The following is a 21,871-nucleotide window of genomic DNA, read 5'->3' on the forward strand; positions in this document are numbered from 1 at the left end:
CGGCATGGGTACTTGAAAATTTACTCTTATTTTGAGCCGCTTGGTATCATACTTGTATATTACGTCTACTTATAGAAAACAAGATATTAACTTGAATGTGTTGGACGTTAAAAATGAGTTCTCTGTTTTCCAGTATCTTTATACATGTATATAGCCGCGCAATTCTATAAACGTAAAGTCTACAAGTTTATCGAATTTTGATAATAATAAACTATGGAGAGATAACAGTGGCACAATTTTTTAAAATGATTTTTTTAGTTTTTTTTCCCCTTATTTCTTATTTTCTTATTTTTTACAAATTTATTTCAAACAAATTATTTTTTATTTCTTATTTTAATTCTAACTTTTTTTTTTTTTTCAGTTTTATTTCATTTTCTTAATTTCATTTTATTCGACGATATAACATGAATTATTTCCCGCTTATCACTGCATGCGGGGATCTAGATGGGTTTCGGCTTTTTAAAGTCTCAGCCGAAAAACCATTTTCAATGCCGAAGGAATGGTCTCTACCTACATGTATGTTAAACATCTAGGTTTGGCACGGCACTAGGAAGTTTGGACAATCGAACTCTGAGCTCCCCATGACGTAAGAAGCTATCGCAAATAGACACCAGGCTACTGTGATCAGTGCACGAGTTATTAAGAATTCATTGCAATGATATCATATTTTCAAAAATAGCCATTCAACACAGGGAGGTTCATGACGTTTTTCAGGAGGGGAGGGGGGGAGGGTTCCAAAAAAAGCTTGACAAGCAAAAATAAATGCACAAATAAAAAAAAATAAATTAACAAGGTGTGTTTGTGAAATACTGATGTCCCCGTATGGCAGCTTATGGCGAAGGTTAAAGTTTAAATGCAAGTCAAACTCCAGGTCAAGAAATCAAAAATGTTGGTACCCAAAGAAAGGTCTTGTCTTAAGGAATATACCTGTGAAATATGTAAACCCTAGTACAAACTGTTGAAAAGTTATGGCGAAGGTTAAAGTTTTTTCAAAGTAAGTAAAACGGCAAGGTCAAGGTCAAATGGTGCCCAAGGGAAGTTCTTGTCACAAGTGATACACATGATCATGAAATGTGAAAGCCCTAGAACCAAACGTTCAAATGTTATGACCAATGTTAAAAATATTTAAAATAGGTCAAACTCCAAGGTCAAGGTCAATGCCAAAATTGTTGGTATCCAAAGGAAGGTCTTGTCACAAGGAATATACATGTGAAGTATGAAAGCCCTAACGTCAACTGTTCAAAAGTTATGGCCAAGGTTAAATTTTTTTGAAACCAGGTCAAACTCTAAGGTCAAGGTCAAAGGGTCAAAGTCGTTGGTATCTAAAGAAAAGTCTTCTCACAGGGAATGCATATGTGAAGTATGAAAACCGTAGGACTATTTATTCAAAAGTTATAGCCAAGTTAAAATTTTTCAAATTTGAAGTAGGTCAAACTCCAAGGTCAAAAGGTCAAAGTTGTTGGTATGCAAAAAAAGGTCTTGTCACAAAGAGTACACATGCAAAGTATGAAAAACCTAGCTCAAACTATTCAAAAGTTATGGCCAAGGTTAAAGTTTTTTCAACAGTAGGTCAAACTCCAAGGTCAAGGTCAAAGGGTCAAAGATGTTGGTATCCAAAGAAAGGTTTTCTCACAAGAAATACACTTGTGAAGTTTGAAAGCCCAAGCTCCAAGTGTTCAAAAGTTATGGCCAAGGTTATAGTCTCAAAATTTTTTTTTCAAAAGTGGGTCAAACTCCAAGGTCAAGGTCAAAAGGTCAAATGTAATGGTACCCAAAGAAAGGTCTTGTCACAAGAAATACACATGTGAAATACTATAGTATGAAAGCCATAGCTCCAACCAATCAAAAGTTATGGGCAAGGTTAAAGTTTTTGCGGACAAACAGAGATACAGACAGACAAACAGACGGACGGACAGGGCATCTTCGATTACGGGGGCATAATAAACTCCTTAAACTTGTCCTATTTAGTGGGAGGGTGATGGGGTGATAAGGATCTTCCTTTAACTTTTCAGTAACTTTTTTTTTCAACGCAAGAATTTGCCAAAGTTGGAAGAAAATTGCAAACAAAAATTGTTTGATGGAGGGTGTGCAGCCTATAAATGAAAATTTAATATTAAAACAACAACGAAAGATTATTCACCAAACAAAAAGTTTGGAGGCAAACCCCATCCCCCTCCTCCTATCGTCCATGGTACTTCGGCTCTCGAGATTTCTTGACGTGAAGATTTTTTCAGTCGTATTTTAAAAAAAATTGATGACGATATCAATTTAAATATAAATGATATTCCTGTACCATAAGCGGGTAATAAAAATGGCAAGGATTTATATAATATTTTAAAACAACATAGAAACGGGGGGGGGGGGCAGTTTATACTATGCAATAGAAAATTATGCAGTTTCCGATTGTGTCCTTCTACAATTTTACCAGTAATACTATAGAATTGAAATCAAGGTTAATTTATCGTTGTGCAACCCTCAAAGGCAACGTCTCATTTTTTGTTGGGGGGGGGGGGCATGTCAAGAAATTTTTGTCCTCCCCCCTCCCAGCACAAATGAAATAGCTTTCTACGGGCCTGAAAATGAAAGAAAACACACAAGAATATCATATGGTTTCTAAAATTAAATATACAAAATTTTCTTCATGTACCCGGGAAATATTTCTTGCGTTTCATCGTCAGTTCGCGCAAAATGTCTATGTTAGTTAACCACGTAAATAAAAGGTCGTGTGGAGCCCCTTTCGTTTTAATTTATTAATTGGATTACTCATTTTAACTGTTTTAATCCTAATTTCGAATTCCAACTTCCGTTTCCGCTTATAACTGTATCATTAAATATAGTATAAAGTTAGGCAAAATGAAATTAAACTTTACACAGGCAAAAGTGGCTTACATAAATTTTATATGAAATTCACATGAATTTCATGTAAATTCTTTGCATGAGAAAGAGACGAAAAACAAGACATGTGAAATTTATGTGAAAACTTTAAGCCATTTTGACTTTCATATGAATTTTACCTGAAGAGCATATCGCATAAAAATCGTGCAGAGAAAACTTCACATGAAAGTTCTAAAAAATATATATATATATGTGAATATCATACGAACTTATTCACATGATATTCGCATGAGAAAGTATTTATATAATATTTTCATGATTTTCACATAATTTTTAAATTAATAGATAATCACACGAATATCATGTTAGCCACTTTTCCCTGTGTAAGATAGAGAAGGTAACAAAAATTGTCAGAGTAAAATAAAATGAAATCCAGAGGGAAAAAAAAAATAAAATTGTAATAATTAAAGACGTCAGAATTAAAATAAGAAATAAAAATTGAATTGCTGATCTAAATGTGGAAAAACTGAAAGTTTGATAAAGCTAGAAAATAAAACATTCAAGTTTAATGTCTTGTTGACTACAAGTAGACGAAACGTACAAGTAAGAGCATGAATCAAATAATCAAATTTGTTCATGGGAGGAGACAATACTGTGGAATCATCAATGTTCATTGGGGATCAATGTTCGTTGATTTTGTGGGTACACACATTAATATTCCAACAAACAACTATTTTGTCAACTTATTTCTTCATTGAACTTCTTCATATACGAGTTTCCCACGAACCAACAAAATTTTGCTTACCCACCAACATTGACACCTACGAAAGAAAATGATTCCACATTGTTATCTACCTGGATTTTTACAGAAAATTGTTTTGCGTTGATCTCTAAGCTAAAAAAAAAAATACTTCGATTAAGTCTTTGTGGAGTAAAAATAAAACTGTTCAAACACATTCATACCCTAGGTAAGCCAGACAAAGAATTGATTCAACCTACATTATAGACAAATTAACTAGCTAAAAATGCGGTTCAATGCAACTGTAAATCAGTGGTCCTGGAAAGGTGATGTATTAGCTAAAGGAAGAGAGTGCATATACAAAAGACAATTTGTTTTTTACCTGTATGGTAGAAATTTAGACTGAGGTTACTACACAGCCTTTCATTATGTGTATTCTGGAAGTAGAGTACATTGTATGAGCTGCATGTAGATTTCGCTAGGATTGAGCTCCTAAAACTCAAAATAACGGCTTTTTAAGCAGGATATTTGATATAAATTTTAACATTAAAATTTTAAACGCTTGCAGTAACTTTATCCCCAATATACAATTTTTTGAAAGATGCACACTCATTCATTGGAGTGAGCTCAGCACTCTTTAACAATATTGCACATTGAAAGACATTCTCAACAATCAATTAAATGATAAAAAAAATAATTCTTCTAAAAGGGATATGGTCCGTAATTTTGCAAATTTGACTATGTGATTAAGCAAAAATTAACTCGTACATTGAGATATCATGCATTGACTGAGAATGCTGATATTTCATAAATATTAAATTGGAATACTTATCAACGAATAGGGAAATACTAAGACGTTCCTAAAAAACTCTTAATTTTCAATCAATTATCTATTTTTAATTGACACTCATAGAAAATAAATAATTGTGCAATAAAGTAGCCGTATTTAAAGAGTAAGATCACAAGTGCATGGTTCATTGAAGATTTGTAACATAAACTATTGGACTGAATTGCAGAGTTGGAGAATAACGATAGTTGTCTTGTATCATGCTTGTCTTTTGTTTTCGGAAGACATATAGCTGAACATAGAAAAGTATCCTTGGTGATCATGGAAAGAAATGTAACAGGTAGTATACGGCACAATAGACCTCTGATTCAAGAACATATCTTGCTATCCTTTCAAAATCGTGGACAAAATACACATTACAATAAGAAATGAACAGATCCCATGTAACACCTGTTGTTCTTAGTCCCCCCCCCCCCCCCCACACACACACACACAAAATATGTGATCATAAAGTCCAAGTCTGTTGTTTCTCCTGATCTTTTACTGAGTGAAAATCCTTGTAATGAAATGAAATTTGTCTACTTAACCGAACAAATCCTTCTCTTTAAGTTGGCTGAACTAGATCAGGGATTAATCGAAACTGGGGAACATTCCACTGTTTTATCAATTTAATTGCATCAATGAGGGTCCTTGTAAATCATGTAAATAACAATAATAATGGTCACATTTATTGACTTTATGAATAATTAGAAGAAATTTTTATTCCCTTTAGTGTTTTCACATCAAATAGGTGTAGACGTTTAAAGTATAATCAGATTTATCCTTTTAAGATAAAAACAGCTATTGTGAATGACGTCTATCACTTTCTATTTTGGTATTCACGAATTACTACCGAGTACAAGCTAATTTCCGGAATTATGTGGTCCTATCATGACTATTCTATTATCATTAATACATGAGCATTAATGAGCATGCGCTCGGCATTTTCAACTTCCCGCATTTGTTCTGAGCAGAAGAAATCATCGGTGCTAAGAAGGAATCAAGGGTAATCGACAAAGTATTCTATCAATTGAAGAAATTTAGAAAATGAGCTCGGGATTGAACATTAAGAGTGGGATCCACAAGGAGATCTAAGACAGAATCACCTTATGCCAGACCGCCTGCACGTGCAGCAGGCCTCTCGGTGCGCCTGGTGCAAGTGGTAGCCAAGCGATTCCTGCTACTAACAATGGCCTACAAGATTCATCGGAGGTCATTTCCTTGAATACCACACAGCCCTTGAACATCACAGATGCCCAGCCTCAGCTGCAACAGACTTCTAGGGTTTCCGCATCTCAAAGTATTCCAGATATACAGCCTCAGCTCCAAGACACCTCTACGACTACAGCAACACAAAATGTTGCATATCAGCAAGATATGCATGTTAATCCCCTAGTTAGTATTACATCAGATCTTGGGGCTAACATACCGCTGACAACACAGGAAAAAATTGGAATAACGAGTATAAAGATTTTGCTAAGCTATCGCAATTAGATCCAGCTGGATTCAGCAACTGCTTGTGTTTGAAGATGGAGAAATTAAGATAAAAATAAATCTAAGGATAGAAAAATTGCTAACATTTCGGAATATATACATTTGTGGTATCTCTCTATTATATAAACATGCAGAGAGCAAATATCTTCATACCTGTATGAAGTTTTTCGAAGGTCATAGGTCATTACGTGACCTAATCACACAGCGCAGTAATATCTACATAAAAAGACTTACTCCACTAAGCAATATAGCATGTTTTTCATGCATAAAAATGTACAAAATACGCAAGTAAAATAATAATCATTTTATTTACAATGTAAACGAGTATTTAATACAGTTCTTGATCGATTTTACATAGAGAAAAGAAAACTACGTGTTATAAGTTTCATGTCTGAGCTGCATAGTCTCAACATTTACCCTTATTTTTCTCGCAGACCTCTGAATGCTATAATTTTTTTTCATTAAACTTTACTCACAATAAATTTGAAAATCTGTTGAAAAATATCAATGTAATGCAATCACGCCACAAACAGCTGACAAACACTGCACTTTGGAAGTTCGGTAGGCACACCTCCATCATCGAGATCGTTGTGACGTTGTCTTAACAATGTAAGCTGTCGCCAGTGTCTCCATGTCAACATCATAAATTAATAAATATGCCTTACTGAAATCGTAGAATTTATGTTTTTGATCAAATTTTGTACTTGATTTCAAGTTATCTGGTCCGGACAAGTGTCTCCATCCATCCCTTTCCGATCGAAATTCCTCCAACTTTTTAGTATCAAACATCGGACGTGTTTCTTGTGTTTTTTTAACATCGAATATGGGTTCTCATGAATACAAAAATTTCCAGACACCAATATGCTCACTATAATTGATCACAAGTAGCCTTTCACAGAATATTCCCTTCAAAACAATCCTTTGCCAGATGAATTTGAAGCGTAACCGCTTTTCAAGCCGATTTACACCTAGCGTAATTTGTCAAATTCTACGACGTACAGTTAGTGCAATATTTATATTCGATTACATTCGATTGTCCGTCTCAAATGTATATATAAGTAATAAATAACAAGTTTAAAAACTTCAATGGGAATTGAAGTGGGTCGGTACGTGATCAAATCTTCTGAGAAGGCCTTCGGCCTTCACAGGATTTGATCACGTGACCGACCCACTTCAATTCCCATTGAAGTTTTTAAACTTGTTATTTATTTCTTAAATGGACTGATTCCTTTTTGATTTATACTGCCATCTACTTAAAAAAGTTTCCACAGCATGTTCAGGGCATAATAAAGTATACCAGTTCAATAAGGCTTGAGGCTTCTATACTTGGGTGGAGGGTTATGACATTCAGTTTAGGCTTAGGTGCTCAAAAACTGTATGATCAATGGGGAAAATATTGATTCAGAATTATGGTTGATTTACATGGGTCAGGCAGCAGTAGCTGAACGCAAACCTACTTATAACTTGCACCAGCACAAGTGTTATTATGATTTCAACTTGAAGGGTTCATGTCTTAAAAAAGATTGTAGATTTTCACACTCTTGTCTTAGGTATGGCCAAAATCACCCCTCCATCAAATGTTACAGTAATCAAACATCAAAAAGGGCTACTCACAATGTCGGTCGCCAAAACATCAATGCCAGTGTGATCCAATCAAGTTTTTCAAGGCCATTTCGGCAATAAAGATCCATGCCTTTGGAATCTTGGTTTTACACCAATCAATGTCACCACTTTAAACATTTTGTTACAAGATTATCCAGATAAAACTCTGGCAAATCAACTTTTACATGGGTTCACATTTGGTATCTCAGTGAACTATCAGGGTCCGCGGGATCCAGTATCTTCTAAAAATATGTTTTCAGTATTAGAGCATGAAGATGAATTATTAGCTAAACTGAACAAAGAAATTGACCTAGGTCGCATAATGGGTTCATTTGATGCCCGCCATTTCAAAACTTCTATTGCAGCCCAACAGGAGTTTTACCAAAGAAACAAGGTGGTTGGAGGTTAATCACCAATTTATCTGCTCCACAAGGAAAAAGTATTAACGAATTTATTAATCCTGAAATTTGCTTCTAAATAGTTAATTATTCCTCTTTTGATCAAGCTGTTAGCATGGTACAAAAATGGGTACAAATGCACAATTAGGGAAAATGGATATTTCAAATACATTCAGGTTGTTACCAATTGGACCCGAGGATTTTAGTCTTCTTGGTTTTAAGTTTCTTAATAAATATTATGTAGACAAATGTTTACCGATGGGCTGTGCCATATCGTGCGCCTTGTTTGAAAATTTTTCCAGTTTTTTTTCACAATGGGTGGTAGAGAACAACACCAGCTTGAAAAAAATACTGTTCATTACTTAGATGATTTTTTCGTTTGCTGGAGCTCATGGTACAAACAATTGTAAATTTTGAATGGATTCCATTTAAAATATCTGTAACAGATTAGGTGTTCCTCTTTCAGAGGAAAAAAAAACTGAAGGCCCAACAGCATACATAGTGTTCTTAGGTTTAGGTATAGACTAAGTTAATCAGTCCATTTTTCATTCTGAAGGACAAAGTAGAAACTTGACAAAAAGAAAAACTTGAAATTCAAGGGAAATCTAAGATTACGTAAAGGCAGCTTCACTTTTTAGCTGGCTCATTAGCTTTTATTACAAAGGCCGTACCAGCAGGTAGAGCATTTACATGCCGCATATATGGGTTAATGTCAGGTATCTCTAAGCCACATCACTTTGTACGGCTTTCCAAAGAAATACATAGTGACCTCCAAATGTTTTTAACATTTCTTGATGAATTTAATGGTACTACAAATTTTCCAATACTGGAATGGGAATCTGACAAAAATGTACAATTTTATTCAGATAGCTCGGATTCAATGGGTTGTGGTGTGGTTTTCGGTCATTCCTGGTCTTTTCTCTGTTGGCCACAGAAGTGGAATTTTGATATTAGAAAAGACATCACTCTTCTAGACTTTGTCCCTATTGTTTTAGGGCTTTACTTTTGGTCAGCCAAATTACACAATAGGAAATTAATATTGCATGTTGACAATATAGCTTTGGTTGAAATCTTGAATCGGAAAACATAGATCTAAGAATAAACGGGTCATGATTTTGATGAGAGAATTAGTATTGCTTTCTTTGAAGTTCAATATTCAGTTTAAAGGAGTCCATGTAAGAGGTTGCATAAATGATATAGCAGATTCTATTTCTCGATTGCAGTGGAACAGATTCAGGCAGTTGGCACCATGGGCAGATTGCCATCCTTATCAAGTACCTATTCAATTTTGGAACCTTTTGAAGGGCTTGTCAATCATTTAATTGAAGCTAGCTTCTCGAACAACACAAAAATTGCATATGACAATGCCATTGTTGTATTTAATGACTTCAGATTACAGTTTAAATTGCCTCTTTGGCCACCTCCAGTAGATCATGTAATCAATTTTGTAGCTTTCCTAGTGTCAAAAAATCTTTCACACTCTACATTTAAAGTATAATTATCAGCCCTGAGTCACAATTTGCAATTACATGGCTTGTACAATCCATTTTAATCTTTCATTGTACAAAAAATGTTAACAGGTCTAAGAAGATCTAAGCCCACAAAGGACATCAGAAGTCCTGTATCATATCAGTTTTTACTAAAAATTTTGGATGTTTTACCTATGGTTACAATGAGCACTTGTTTTGGTCTACATTTGCAACAGCATGTTTTGATGTTCTTAGAATAAGTGATATAGCTGTAGCATCAAATAAGACTCGAAGAAATATACTTCACCTTTCAGATTTACAGTTAATAAAGGTTTAGTTATTACTATCAGCAAGTCAGTAGAGTCAACAGCATGTTTTAATTTGTTAGAAACTGTTTTGCAATTCAGATCTCCGGAGGATGGCCATTTATTTTGTCATATCAATGGTACACCATTATCAGCATACCAGTTTTCAAGTGAATTGCTCAAAGCATTGAGATTTTTAGGTATTGAAACAGAAACTTTCAAAACACACTCTTTTAGAATAGGAGCTGCTACTCACATGTATTTATCGGGCATATCTGAACAAGAAATTCAAAGAAAGGGAAGATGGGTGTCTGATGCATATTAGCAATATCTCAGACCTGAATTGATTACATTTTAGATGTAAATAATGATATTACGATGGTTACGTCGTTGTCATAATGTGGTTAACCTGATATCAAAATTATAATTGGAGTTGGATTAACTAAATGCAGTTTTCAAATTTCGTAATTATGTAGATAGTAATCATTGCTTTATGTATTGTTTATAAATCTTGTAGATTCAATCTTAATTGTGTGATCATCCCTTATTAAAAGAGCAGAACAATTTGCATTCAGTTCTCCAGAATTTGGCACAGACCTTTCTTTACCAGGGGTAACAGAGTTTTGGAAGGGAATACCAGGGTTTAGGTTTGCCAAATTCTATGAGGTCAGTTCTGAGCTGTCCTCTACAAAGCCACATCCAAGGTTTCTGGTTATCCATATAGGTGGTAATGACATTGTCAAACATAATAACCCATTACGAAGACAACAAAAATTTATGAAAACTGTTATCAACAAGCTGAGTTTGGTTATGCCTTTGACATGCATTGTCTGGTCACATAATTTGCCCAGGGTATATTGGCGTCATTTATCTACAAATGTTGCTGCAGAGAAATCAAGATGTAGGATTAATAGTTCTGTTGCTAGCTTTGTTTTAGAGTCAGGTGGTGTTTCAATCAAGTATCAAGACGTCAGTTTTGTTCAAAGTAAACTCTTTCTTAATGATGGAGTTCACTTATCTCCCTTAGGCAATCATGTTTTTTGGTCAACAATGCAGGCTGCTCTTAGGCAATTCAGTTCTGGTAATTAAATAGTTTTGCTTTTCCATCAAAGTGATCTGTGCACAATTTTTTCTCGAACTGGAATTGTTGTGGCTTTATGAAATTTGTGTATCATTTGTGAATGGTAAATTTTACCTGTGGTCAAAATTCAGCCGCTTTGATGGCGGTTGGATTTCATTATGCTTGAAATTCAATTGGCGCAATTTTGACAAGTTCATTTGCTGAGTGATACTGTTGTCTCCAGGTCCCCCAGCTCTGATATGGTTTGTTTAATGTTTGTGAATGCTGTATATGCTGCCAAAAGCTTGCAAGTGGTAAGATCGGCGCATAGGGCATGAAGGTTAACATGTGAGTGGCATGTTAACCGTGAATGTAATTTGAAAAAAAACCATGACAGTTCCGCCAATATGAGTTGTGTTATTCTTCCAAATACTATCAGGTACATGTATGAGGTGTCTGGCATAAGAAAAATTCATTGAAGTTGGAAGCTTTGATTATATTCTTTATTAAACAGTTCTTATTAGTGTTAGGAATTACGAAATAATCAGATTCATCCTTTAAAGAAAAATACAGTTATTGTGAATGACGTTTATCACTTTCTACTTTGATATTCACGAATATCTACTAAGTACAAGCTAATTTCCGGATATATGTGGTCCTATCATGACGATTCTATTATTATTAATACATGAACAATAATGCGCATGCGCTCGACCTTTTCAATTTCCTGCATTTCTGAGCAGACGAAATCCCCTCCCTTCCCTCCCTTATATGTTATGGTTGGTTTGAGTATATAAATTTATTGAATAAATTGTTCTTGATTCCTTTTATGCTGTGTGTGTGTGTTTTTTTTTCTATATCAGAAATCGTCATGGCTTATACACTGATGAAGAATACTATGGACCTTGCTGTGTGAATGTGATAATATTGACGGTTAAGTGTTAGCGCAATTTTGACAAGTAACCATTTGCTGAGGGATACTGTTGTCTCCAGGTCCCTTAGCTCTGATATGGTTTGTTTTATATTTGTGAATGTGAATACTGTGCTGCTAAAAACTTAAAAGTGGTAAGATCGGCGCATAGGGCATGAATATGCGAGTGACATGTTAACTGTGAATGTAATTTGAAATGAAAAGCCATGACAGTTCCGCCAATATGAGTTGTGTTATTCTTCCAAATACTATCAGGTACATGAATGAGGTGTCTGGCATAAGAAAAATTCATTGAAGTTGGAAGCTTTGATTATATTCTTTATTGAACAGTTCTTATAAGTGCTAGGAATTTCGAAATAAAATGTGTTATCAAACAAAAAGTGCACGAAACAGAATAAAGTTAGTTGTATCTATCGTATATACATCATTTGAATATACTCCTAGTTACTTTTGCCCATTGGGAATCTCCTTTGAGGTATGTTTTAAATTTTGTAATAAACAGAATCCACCGAAGGAGAAAAATATTTGATTGATTGATTGTATTTTGTTTAAAGTTCCATTCCCACTACTGTGTGAAAAAAATGTAAAATGTCTTTCCTTTTTTGAAAATTGATTTTTTTATAGCTTGTCGTCAGCAAAGATATTTGCGTCTTTTATTGAGATAGTTCCCATTCTTTGATGTTCTTAGGGATTTTCCAACGCATTTGAAATGAAACTTTTTATCATATTATTCTAACCAGATGTATATGCATGCATGTTTGATAACAATTTTTTTATTCTTAGATCCATAGGCAAAATAAATTAATCAAAATATATTGTCAAAATAATGTACATAAATTCACTCTGTTTATAAAAGCTCTGGGAATCATTGCTATTATGGCTAATTAAAATAAGGGCAACTTAATTACATCCACTTATGAATGATCAACATATCAAATCGCTAATCTTTGTAATTAATAACAGGACTTACAATGTAAATCATGTTTTAAGTGCACACGACAGATGCGTCTTCACTATGAGAACAGTCGTGAACCCCCCACCCACTGTGTCTACAAGAAAATATTGTGGATTCTGATCCTGAGCATCCGACTTCGTCCAACCAGATGTGACCTACTCCTTGTCCATAACGAGCCTGTTCGTATCCAACATAAGTCCTACGGAAAAGAAAATAAATAAATAATGCAGAATATAAGTAGTGTACATTTAATGGTAATAGTGAAACCTACTAGAAAAGGAAGAAGACGTTTGTATATTATCACCCCCAACTCAATTGATTTTTTTCCAATCATTTATAGCAGTTACGTGATCTCTCTCGATCTCTCTTTCTCTGATTCGAAGAAAACTACGAATATTGGTGTTAAGTTAATCTAAAATTTAACGTTAAGCTTTTTTTTAGTTTAACTAATTTTAATGTTTCTCCGTGTAACTCAGTCAAAATTGGTAACTTAGTTCTCAGTCAAAGATTAAAGTTTGCAATAAAGGAAAAAAATAATATACATCCTTAGCTGACCTTGTGTACCCCAGCATTCTACAAACAACTCTAGCGTCAGAGCTCGCCCAATTATCGTCACAGATTGTCCCCCAAGTATCATTGTAATAAACCTCCACTCGTCCTTCGCTGGCAGAGTTGCCTCCAACCAATCGAACACGCACTAGGAAAAATATGTTAAAACATATAATCTAGAAGGGTAAGACTGCATATTTATCAGTTGTGTGGTAAGGGTATAAGGAAACTATTTTCTTACGTTGTACTGTAGGTCGTTGGGTCACCTCTAGATTTCTTCTGGAGATTGATCTATTCTGATCTCTATTCACATTTATTAAAGCGGCAATATCACTTTGGATAGTGATAATACTATTCTTGTTTGAAGTCAGTTCGCTTGACAAGTTTGTTAACCTTTGCTCGTGGTCGGAAACGTTCTTCATCAAAAACGAAATCAAATTTTGCTCGGCTCCCGACACCGCTTGTTGATTAACTGAAAAGAAAAAAAAAAAGATTTAAGGATGTATACTTAGAGAAGTCTCAGATCCATGGTTACATAGATCTATAGTGAATATGTGCTAGACGTACATGTAAGCTTATTAATTTTTTTTTTATCTTTTATTGCAAAATTCTAAACAATTCCCATTTACAGTTAAATCGGGTATTGGTGATAACCAGCAACATACAATCAATAAAAACAAAAGATAAACATTTTTATTGAAAATTTGCAATAACAAAAAGGTAATTGATTTAAAAAATTGAAATGAAGAAATGGATTTAAATAGGGTCTATACTTTCTCATTTTAATTCTGTTGTTGAATGATGATGGAAGAATGATTTTTATTAATTTAATTTTGGAAGAAAAAAAGCTTACAATAATAAATATTTATGCACCAAACAATCAAGCGGAACGAAAGTCCTTTTCCTTGAAAATTAATAAATGGATAACTAAATATTCTCACAATCCTGACAATATCATTTTAGCAGGAGATTTCAATTGTAATCTAGAGAAGACTGACGATTCCAGTATTAATTATTTTCAAAAAATTTTAAATAATAATAGTCTGATAGACTTGTGGCGAGACTTAAGGCCACAGGATGTAGGATATACATGGTGCAACGGGGCAAACATACCCACAAGCAGAATCGACTACGTACTTATATCAAAATCCTTAATATATCCAGCTAAAAATATAATTCTCCGAGAAATACCAGGGTTACATTCAGGGGGAACAAGAATGTCAGATCACAAATGTATTAGGGTCATTTTTGACATTGATTTAAATATACGAGGTCCAGGATATTGGAAATTTAATGCCTCACTTCTAGAAGATAATATTTTTGTCACGGAAATGAAAAAAATTATTAAAGATTTTAAATCAACTGAAAATATTCAAGCATCTTGGGAGGCACTTAAAATTAAAATTAAAGACTACTCTATAAAATACAGTAAAATTGTTAGTAAATCATGTAAACGTAAAATCATTTATTTAAAAAATGAAATATCTGATATTGAAAAATCAAATTCAAACGATATTAATATGAATAAAAAAAAAAAATTAGAGTCCGAGCTAAAAGAACTGATAAATAAAAAGCTAAAGGTGCCCAAATTCGATCACGTGCGAAGTGGATAGACGAAGGAGAAACAAATTCGTCTTTCTTCCTTAAACTTGAATCATCTCACCAAAATAACAATACTATCAATCGTATTAAAAATGACGATCATATAACTACGAATAGTTGTGACATCTTAGGAAAAATGTGTGATTTTTATATTAGATTATACAAATCATCAAATATTGATAATAATGAGATCAAAACTTATTTAGATACAATTAACATAGCTCAGGTAGTTAATGATAAACAGAAAGTAGAATTAGATGAATTTCCAACAATGAAAGAATGTGACGAAGCAGTTAAAATGTTAAAATCAAATAAATCGCCAGGCCTGGATGGGCTACCAGGCGAATTCTATCAAATTTTCTGGGATGAATTAAAACCTTATTTCTACAATAATTTAATATACACCTTTAATAATAAATGTATGACATTCTCTCAACGTTTAGCTTTAATCACACTTATTCATAAAAAGGGAGATAAATCAGATTTAGCCAACTATCGCCCTATAAGTCTCACAAATACTGATTATAAGATATCAGCTATTATATTAGCTAACAGACTTCAAAAAGTAATAGACCTATTAATTAGTGAACATCAATCTGCATATATAAAGGGAAGATACATAGGAACAAATGCAAGAACAATTTTAGATATATTTGAATATTGTGAAAATAAAAACTACGATGGAATTTTACTTTTCTTAGATTTCCAGAAAGCTTTTGATTCAGTCGAATGGAATTTTATTTTTGAAACCTTAAAACGTTTTAACTTTGGGGATAATTTTCTGCAATGGATATCGATTTTGTACAAAGAACCAATTTTCAAACTAAAAAATAATGGATGGATTTCTAAAACGTGCAATATGGAAAGGGGCATACGACAAGGATGCCCTATTTCTTCGATGATATTCCTTTTCGTTGCAGAAATCTTATCAATAAAAATAATGTCTGATGAAAACATTATTGGATTTAAAACTCCTAAGATGACAACAGACATAAAAATGATACAACACGCTGATGATGCTACATTAGCACTCCGTGATAAAAAATCTTTAAAACAAGCAGTAACATGTATAAAGAACTTTGGAAATATATCTGGATTGACTCTCAATATTAGCAAAACGGAATGCATGTTACTAGGCAATCTGAAGAATACAGCACATAATTTATATGGAGTAAAGGTCAACAAAGAATGTATTAAAGTGTTAGGAATTCATATTGGTCATGACATAGAGAAATGTATTGAAAAAAATTGGGGAAACAAAATTAAAGAGCTTGAGAGACTTTTCGAATCATGGAAAAAAAGAAAATTAACTATATTCGGGAAAACCTGCATTATTAACAATCTTGCTGTATCCAAATTAATATACAACCTCTCACTCTTACCATATCCTAGTGCTAATATCATAAAAAATATCAATAAAATTATCTTCAATTTTATTTGGAATAAGAGAGACAGAATAAAACGAAGAACCTTAATAGGGGATATACAGCAGGGTGGTATAGGAGTTGTGGATATAGAGTCTAAAGCGAAAGCAATTAAATGTTCATGGATTTCCAAATTAATATCAAATGAAAAAAGCAACATTAAAATCTTTTTAGAAAATTTCAATTTAAGAAAGCAAGATATTATCTACATGTTACACACTAATAACTTAGCAATACATAATCACAATATACTTAAGCGTCTTCCGATATTTTATAGAGAAATTTTTGAAGCATTTAGTGAAACTAAGAGCCCAATGGAAATAAGTAAAATGACTACATTTGACTTTCTGAGACAATCTATATGAGGAAACAAAATTTTTAACTACAAAAATAAGGTATTATTTTTTGAAAACTGGTATGATGCTGGAATCTTATATGTTAAAGATATTGTGGATGAAAATGGTATTAAGCCACTCGAATACTTTTTAAACATGCTTGTTAAAAAAAATAACATATTTTGTGAGTACTTGATATTGAAAAATGTGTTTCAGAAATATAAGAATCAGTTTGATTTCAGCTTATCAAAATATACAAATATCAGAAATACTTTTCATTTTGTTTTAAATGATAATCAATGTCACTGTATCAAAGACAAAAAATGCAAGTTCTATTATGATATCTTTAAAAATAAAAAATTTGTAAAGCCATGCTATATTAACAAGTTTAGAAAAGAATTTATTATCCAGAATCAATGTTTTTCAAAAATATATTTTTCCAAAATTGTCAAAGCCTTTGACAAAAAATTGCAGATTTTAACTACAGAATACTTAATAATCTGCTTAATTTTGCTTAAGCAAATGGAATGACATATCTAATCTGTGTCCATACTGTAAAGAATGTGTTGAAACAAACAAACACTTATTATACGAATGCCAAAATGTTCAAAGAATATGGAATGTTGTTAGTGAAATTTTAAAATTTAATGTATCATGGAAACTTATAGTAGTAGGATTCTATAATGAAGTCAACGAAAAAACAATTTTATATACCAATCTTATATCATTTGTAGCCCTTAGAATCTATAAATACAAAATGCTATGTAGACTGGAAGAAATAACTGAAACGCCAAAAGCAATTCTTTGTCATGTTAAAAAATCCTTAAACACGTTTTATTATGCTCTTAAAAGATCAAAAGTGAATGTGTATGTATATATGTATATATATATATATATATATATATATATATATATATATATATATATATATATATATATATATATATATATATATATATATATATATATATATGTACATAACATAAAAAAAACTATATTAACTTAATCTCATTATTATGTATGTTATGTATTACTTTTCGTTTTCAATATATCTTTTTTCTCTATTGTACTTCAATGTTAAAACATGAATATGTATAAACTATAAGAGTTGTTGTATTAATAGCCACTATTAAGAGGGTCCAGTCCTCTGATAGAGCTGCCATATGAGTCAAATATGGACTGTAGGACGACATGGACTCATTATGGCAGCGTGGCATAATTATGATACATCTTATCAATTTAATTTGCAAGCTGTACAAAAATCAGTATATTGAATTATATAATATCTAAAGTATAAATTTACATAATATAAATTATAATATACATTGTATCTTGATTATACTGGTATATGCATCCTGCGAGATGCAATAGCTATTGTATTGGAGCTTAGTCGGGGCCCCATCCCCGATGCCTGCCTTCTTTTCAAATATAAGGATATTTTCTTTGTTATAGATTAGGTCTGGGAAATAAAGTTTATTTAAAAAAAAAATTCTGTTGTTGAAACGTCATCTATAACAAATAAAAATAGTAATTTATAGCTTGAAGAGCTCATTTCTTTGTACCATTTTTCTTTTGTGGTAATTCGGCGCCATTAACTACCTGTAACGTTTTTCAGAGATAGCATCACATCTTGCAGTTTCTGAAACGTCAGCCTCAAGTCCTCTGTATTTCCTTGTATCATTAAAAAAGATCAAATCATTTATTTTCAGAAATTTGACATAATCAGCAAAAGATTTTGGACACTGGAAATTAGTCGGATTAGCAGCTTTTAATTTGTAATGAAACTGATACATACATATAGATTTAGCTGAGATTGAGAATCAGATGATTAAGGGTGTATAGAAGAACCAGAAGTAATTATGTCGGATATCAATTATTCATTAATTATTAACTAATTAACTAATAGTTATACTAGTTTTGTTTAGAATATTTCTTTCAAATACAAGATGTATTAAGTCAGTCGCTATCAACGAAATATATCTGTTCAGAAATTTTATATCCCTTTTTTCTCCCTAAAGATGTATTTATGATTCTATAAATTACAATGTATCATTATTTATTCGTTTTTCTGATGAGAAATTGGCAAATTTAAAATGATTAATATTAATCTTCTTTAAATTTTCAATTAAATTGTTTTAAAATTGTAAAATAAACATCTTTCCTGGTGCTTTCCCAAGGACTCATATTATGCATCAAGATTAAGAATATTTGTGTTAAACAACCTTTTTACCAAGTGAATGCCAATTTCTCTCAATTTATGTACTTCAGAAGTCTTTGTTAAAAAAAAAACGCAGTTATTACAGGAGTTAAAACAAACGTGTTCAAAATATTACCTATTGTATGTATTTTGCGTTGAAGATCGTCTACAGAGGCTGTTATGTTGTTGAGCTGTTCAGTCTGATTTAAATTCTCCTCGCAAAATAATTGTGCCTGCGTTTTAAAATCAGTCAAATTTTCAGAAAAAGATTTTTTCAGACTCGCTAAATCTTCGTTTGTGATATTCCAAGCCTCAGAGAGTGAAGAAATCTGCAATACACTATTCATTAAATCATCCGATATTTCTCTTTGTTTCTGTTCAATATCATCAAAATTAGATACTGTAATATTGAAATGGTTTTTCAAGACTGTCATTTCATTCTTCAGATCTTGTTTATCTCGAATAAGTTGTTTTACTTGCACCTCGAGCTGTTTTTCCTCAGATGAGAGGTCCTGAAGAGATTCTGAATTCGATTTGCTGTGGTTTTTTACTTCAGAGACGCCCCTCATCAATTTCAGTAACTCGTTTGAAAAATGTTGGTCACTTTCCTTTATAACCTTGGTCATATTAAGCTGGATATTATTGCTAAAGTCTGCAAGATCTTGTATAGCTTTGGTGTTATCATTTAAAGTTGAATTAACATATACGTTGAGTGCGTCAACAGATCTGTTGAGCGTCATTACTTTTGATTGAAAGGTTTCCATGGCCTTCTGTATATCTGTGGTTGAGTTACAAACATCCTGGATAGTTTCATTTATCTCGTTTAGTCTATCTTCTACATGTTCCACTTTTTGCAAATAGGTTGTGAAAATAAAACCTTCCGAATCATTCATGTTAACTGACGACTGCGATGCCACTTTCATAACAGTAATTTCAGTTGTAGCTATTCGAGACAATATCCTTCTATTTTCACTTTCTAATATTTCAAATTTTTCTTGGAGTGTATCAGCATTGTTCTTACTTTCCTGGGAAGTCTTATTCAGTCTTGCCTCTAAGTATTCCAATTTCATTGACCAAATTCTTTTTTCTCCGTCATCTTGGATTGCCGTCTGATTTTCTATAGCAGTCTCCTTTCCTATGAAATTTTCCTTTATATCATGTATTTCTTCATAGATTTCCACATCCCTCCGCATCATGTCGATTCGTAGATCTTCCAAGTTTTTCTGGAACTCTTTACTTACTTTTGAAATGCTCTCTGCCATGGACTCTTTAGCAAGTTTCAGAATTTCTTCCTTAAGTCTTGTATTAAGCACATTTTTCTTCTTCACTGGGGATTCAAACAATGCTTGACAATAAAGAAGCTTGCTTGCAATAAATATTAAAGCGATGAAATATCCAGAATATCTTTTTTCCATTGTTTAAAACGTCCCCAATTACTGTTTTGCGTATCCCCGAAAACCAAAAAGATAGGACTTGATTCTGTTTGATGTTTCAGGTAATACTGTCATGAGCACATATATTTTTTTCCTTTTACATTAATCTTTATTTATGAAGTATGTAGTGTATTTTTGCACTTGTAAACTTTCAGAATCGCACTGAAAAAAGAAACAGAAATGTTTGTCACAAGGAACAGAACTGTACACCTCCTTTCAGGTACTTATCTCTCTTTCGAATTATAAAAATAAAGGGATTGCGTAATTAAAAAAAATTGTGACTTACAAAACTGTTGATATATACTTACAAACAAGACAATAACTCTGCCAATATACGTTGTATTTAAAACATTTGTAAGATGACAACAAGACAAATATTAAATTATAAATCTGTATATAATAACAAGAACGAACTAGGGGGATATCAAGACAATATTGACAGCACAAGTTTCTTCTATAAAAATCCCTGAATATGACAAAGCGATCTCTCCTATTACACAACTAAAATTAAAAACCTTAAGCTTGATAAATTAACCCCCCCCCCCCCTCAAAAAAAAAAGATATCCAAAAATTTTTAGGTAATATGTACAAAACAAAAACAGCAACATATAGCATAATCACCAAATCAGCTGCCTATACATACATTTATTACATACTTAGTAATAGATACAGGTTTTTTTGCATATGCGATATACCTGACGTCACAATGGCCGTTTCAGCTTCTAGGGCTGATACGGATCCTGCAGGTCTGATATGGATCTGCAGGGCTAATACGGATTTATATCACACCTCTAGTAGATCAAACCTTAAAAACAGTACTTGTGATAATATACAAATTTTTTGTTCACATTCTCTTAATTTTGAATTACTGTTCTTTGACATAATAAACTACATGTCAGTAGTCAGTGCATGATTATTTATTTGTATATTTCTCAAGCTGATGTGTGCTGTATTTTTTTTTACTGAGTATGTAATAAACATAACAAAACATACCTTTTTCCCCATCACATCCTGTATCAACCCTCGACCAATATTGGCACTCACGCCTTCGGCCCTCTAGCTGATATTAGTGTCTCGGCTTGATACAGGATATATGAAAAAGAATATGTATTATTCTCTCTCTCTCTCTCTCTCTCTCTCTCTCTCTCTCTCTCTCTCTATATATATATATATATCATATAATTCTGGCTTATTAATAATCCTTAAGTAAAGTGACACTATCTAAACAATACTTGATATAGCCTTGCTTGATTAGGATTAATCTGAAACAACTATACAGATACAATAAGTAGAAATGGATAAACATGTAACAAATTATATATATGCAATGATTTACAATAGCTATGTATAATATTATTATTATTATCCTCTCAGTTTAACATTGCAGAGATTCATTTCAAGTCTTGTTTAATTAAAAAGACAGAAAGAAAACCAGGAATCCATAATATGACCCAGTACTCTCTTTTGTGTTGTGATTAAATTCATCATTATTGAATTTAATGAGATGGATCGACCTCATGGAAAGCAGAAAAGAATATGTGAATTAAAATTTGTGTAGATAATATGCTTTAAGGTTGGCATACGAGCAAAGTAGCGATGCACTTCTATCATCACTTGGAATTAGGATGATGTGCCATACGGCCCCCGGTAACTTGAAAAAAAAAAATCTAAATTTTACTCTAATTTTTGCATGCACTTAATCACTGATATGTGTACC

The 21,871-nt window shown here is 32.6% G+C and overlaps 2 protein-coding genes across 2 annotated transcripts in view; both read right to left on the bottom strand.

The window, feature by feature from the left end:
* LOC133187886 (ATPase inhibitor mai-2, mitochondrial-like) overlaps window positions 1-21,871 on the bottom strand; it is a 195,840-nt gene that overhangs the window by 160,964 nt on the left and 13,005 nt on the right. The gene's annotated exons all lie outside the window — the stretch shown is intronic.
* On the bottom strand, window positions 12,644-20,162 carry LOC133187847 (myosin heavy chain, cardiac muscle isoform-like). The gene is made up of 5 exons (XM_061323245.1): window positions 18,858-20,162; window positions 18,124-18,195; window positions 13,405-13,635; window positions 13,170-13,311; window positions 12,644-12,813 (listed from the first exon to the last, which is right to left on the bottom strand). Exons 1-5 carry the CDS (start codon window positions 20,134-20,136, stop codon window positions 12,645-12,647), a joined length of 1,893 nt encoding a protein of 630 aa, XP_061179229.1. The 5' UTR covers window positions 20,137-20,162; the 3' UTR covers window position 12,644.

The sequence above is a fragment of the Saccostrea echinata genome, unplaced genomic scaffold, assembly GCF_033153115.1.
Source record: "Saccostrea echinata isolate AGI-Se365-2 ecotype Australia unplaced genomic scaffold, CSIRO_AGI_Sech_v1 ptg000001l, whole genome shotgun sequence".
Classification (NCBI taxonomy): domain Eukaryota; kingdom Metazoa; phylum Mollusca; class Bivalvia; order Ostreida; family Ostreidae; genus Saccostrea; species Saccostrea echinata.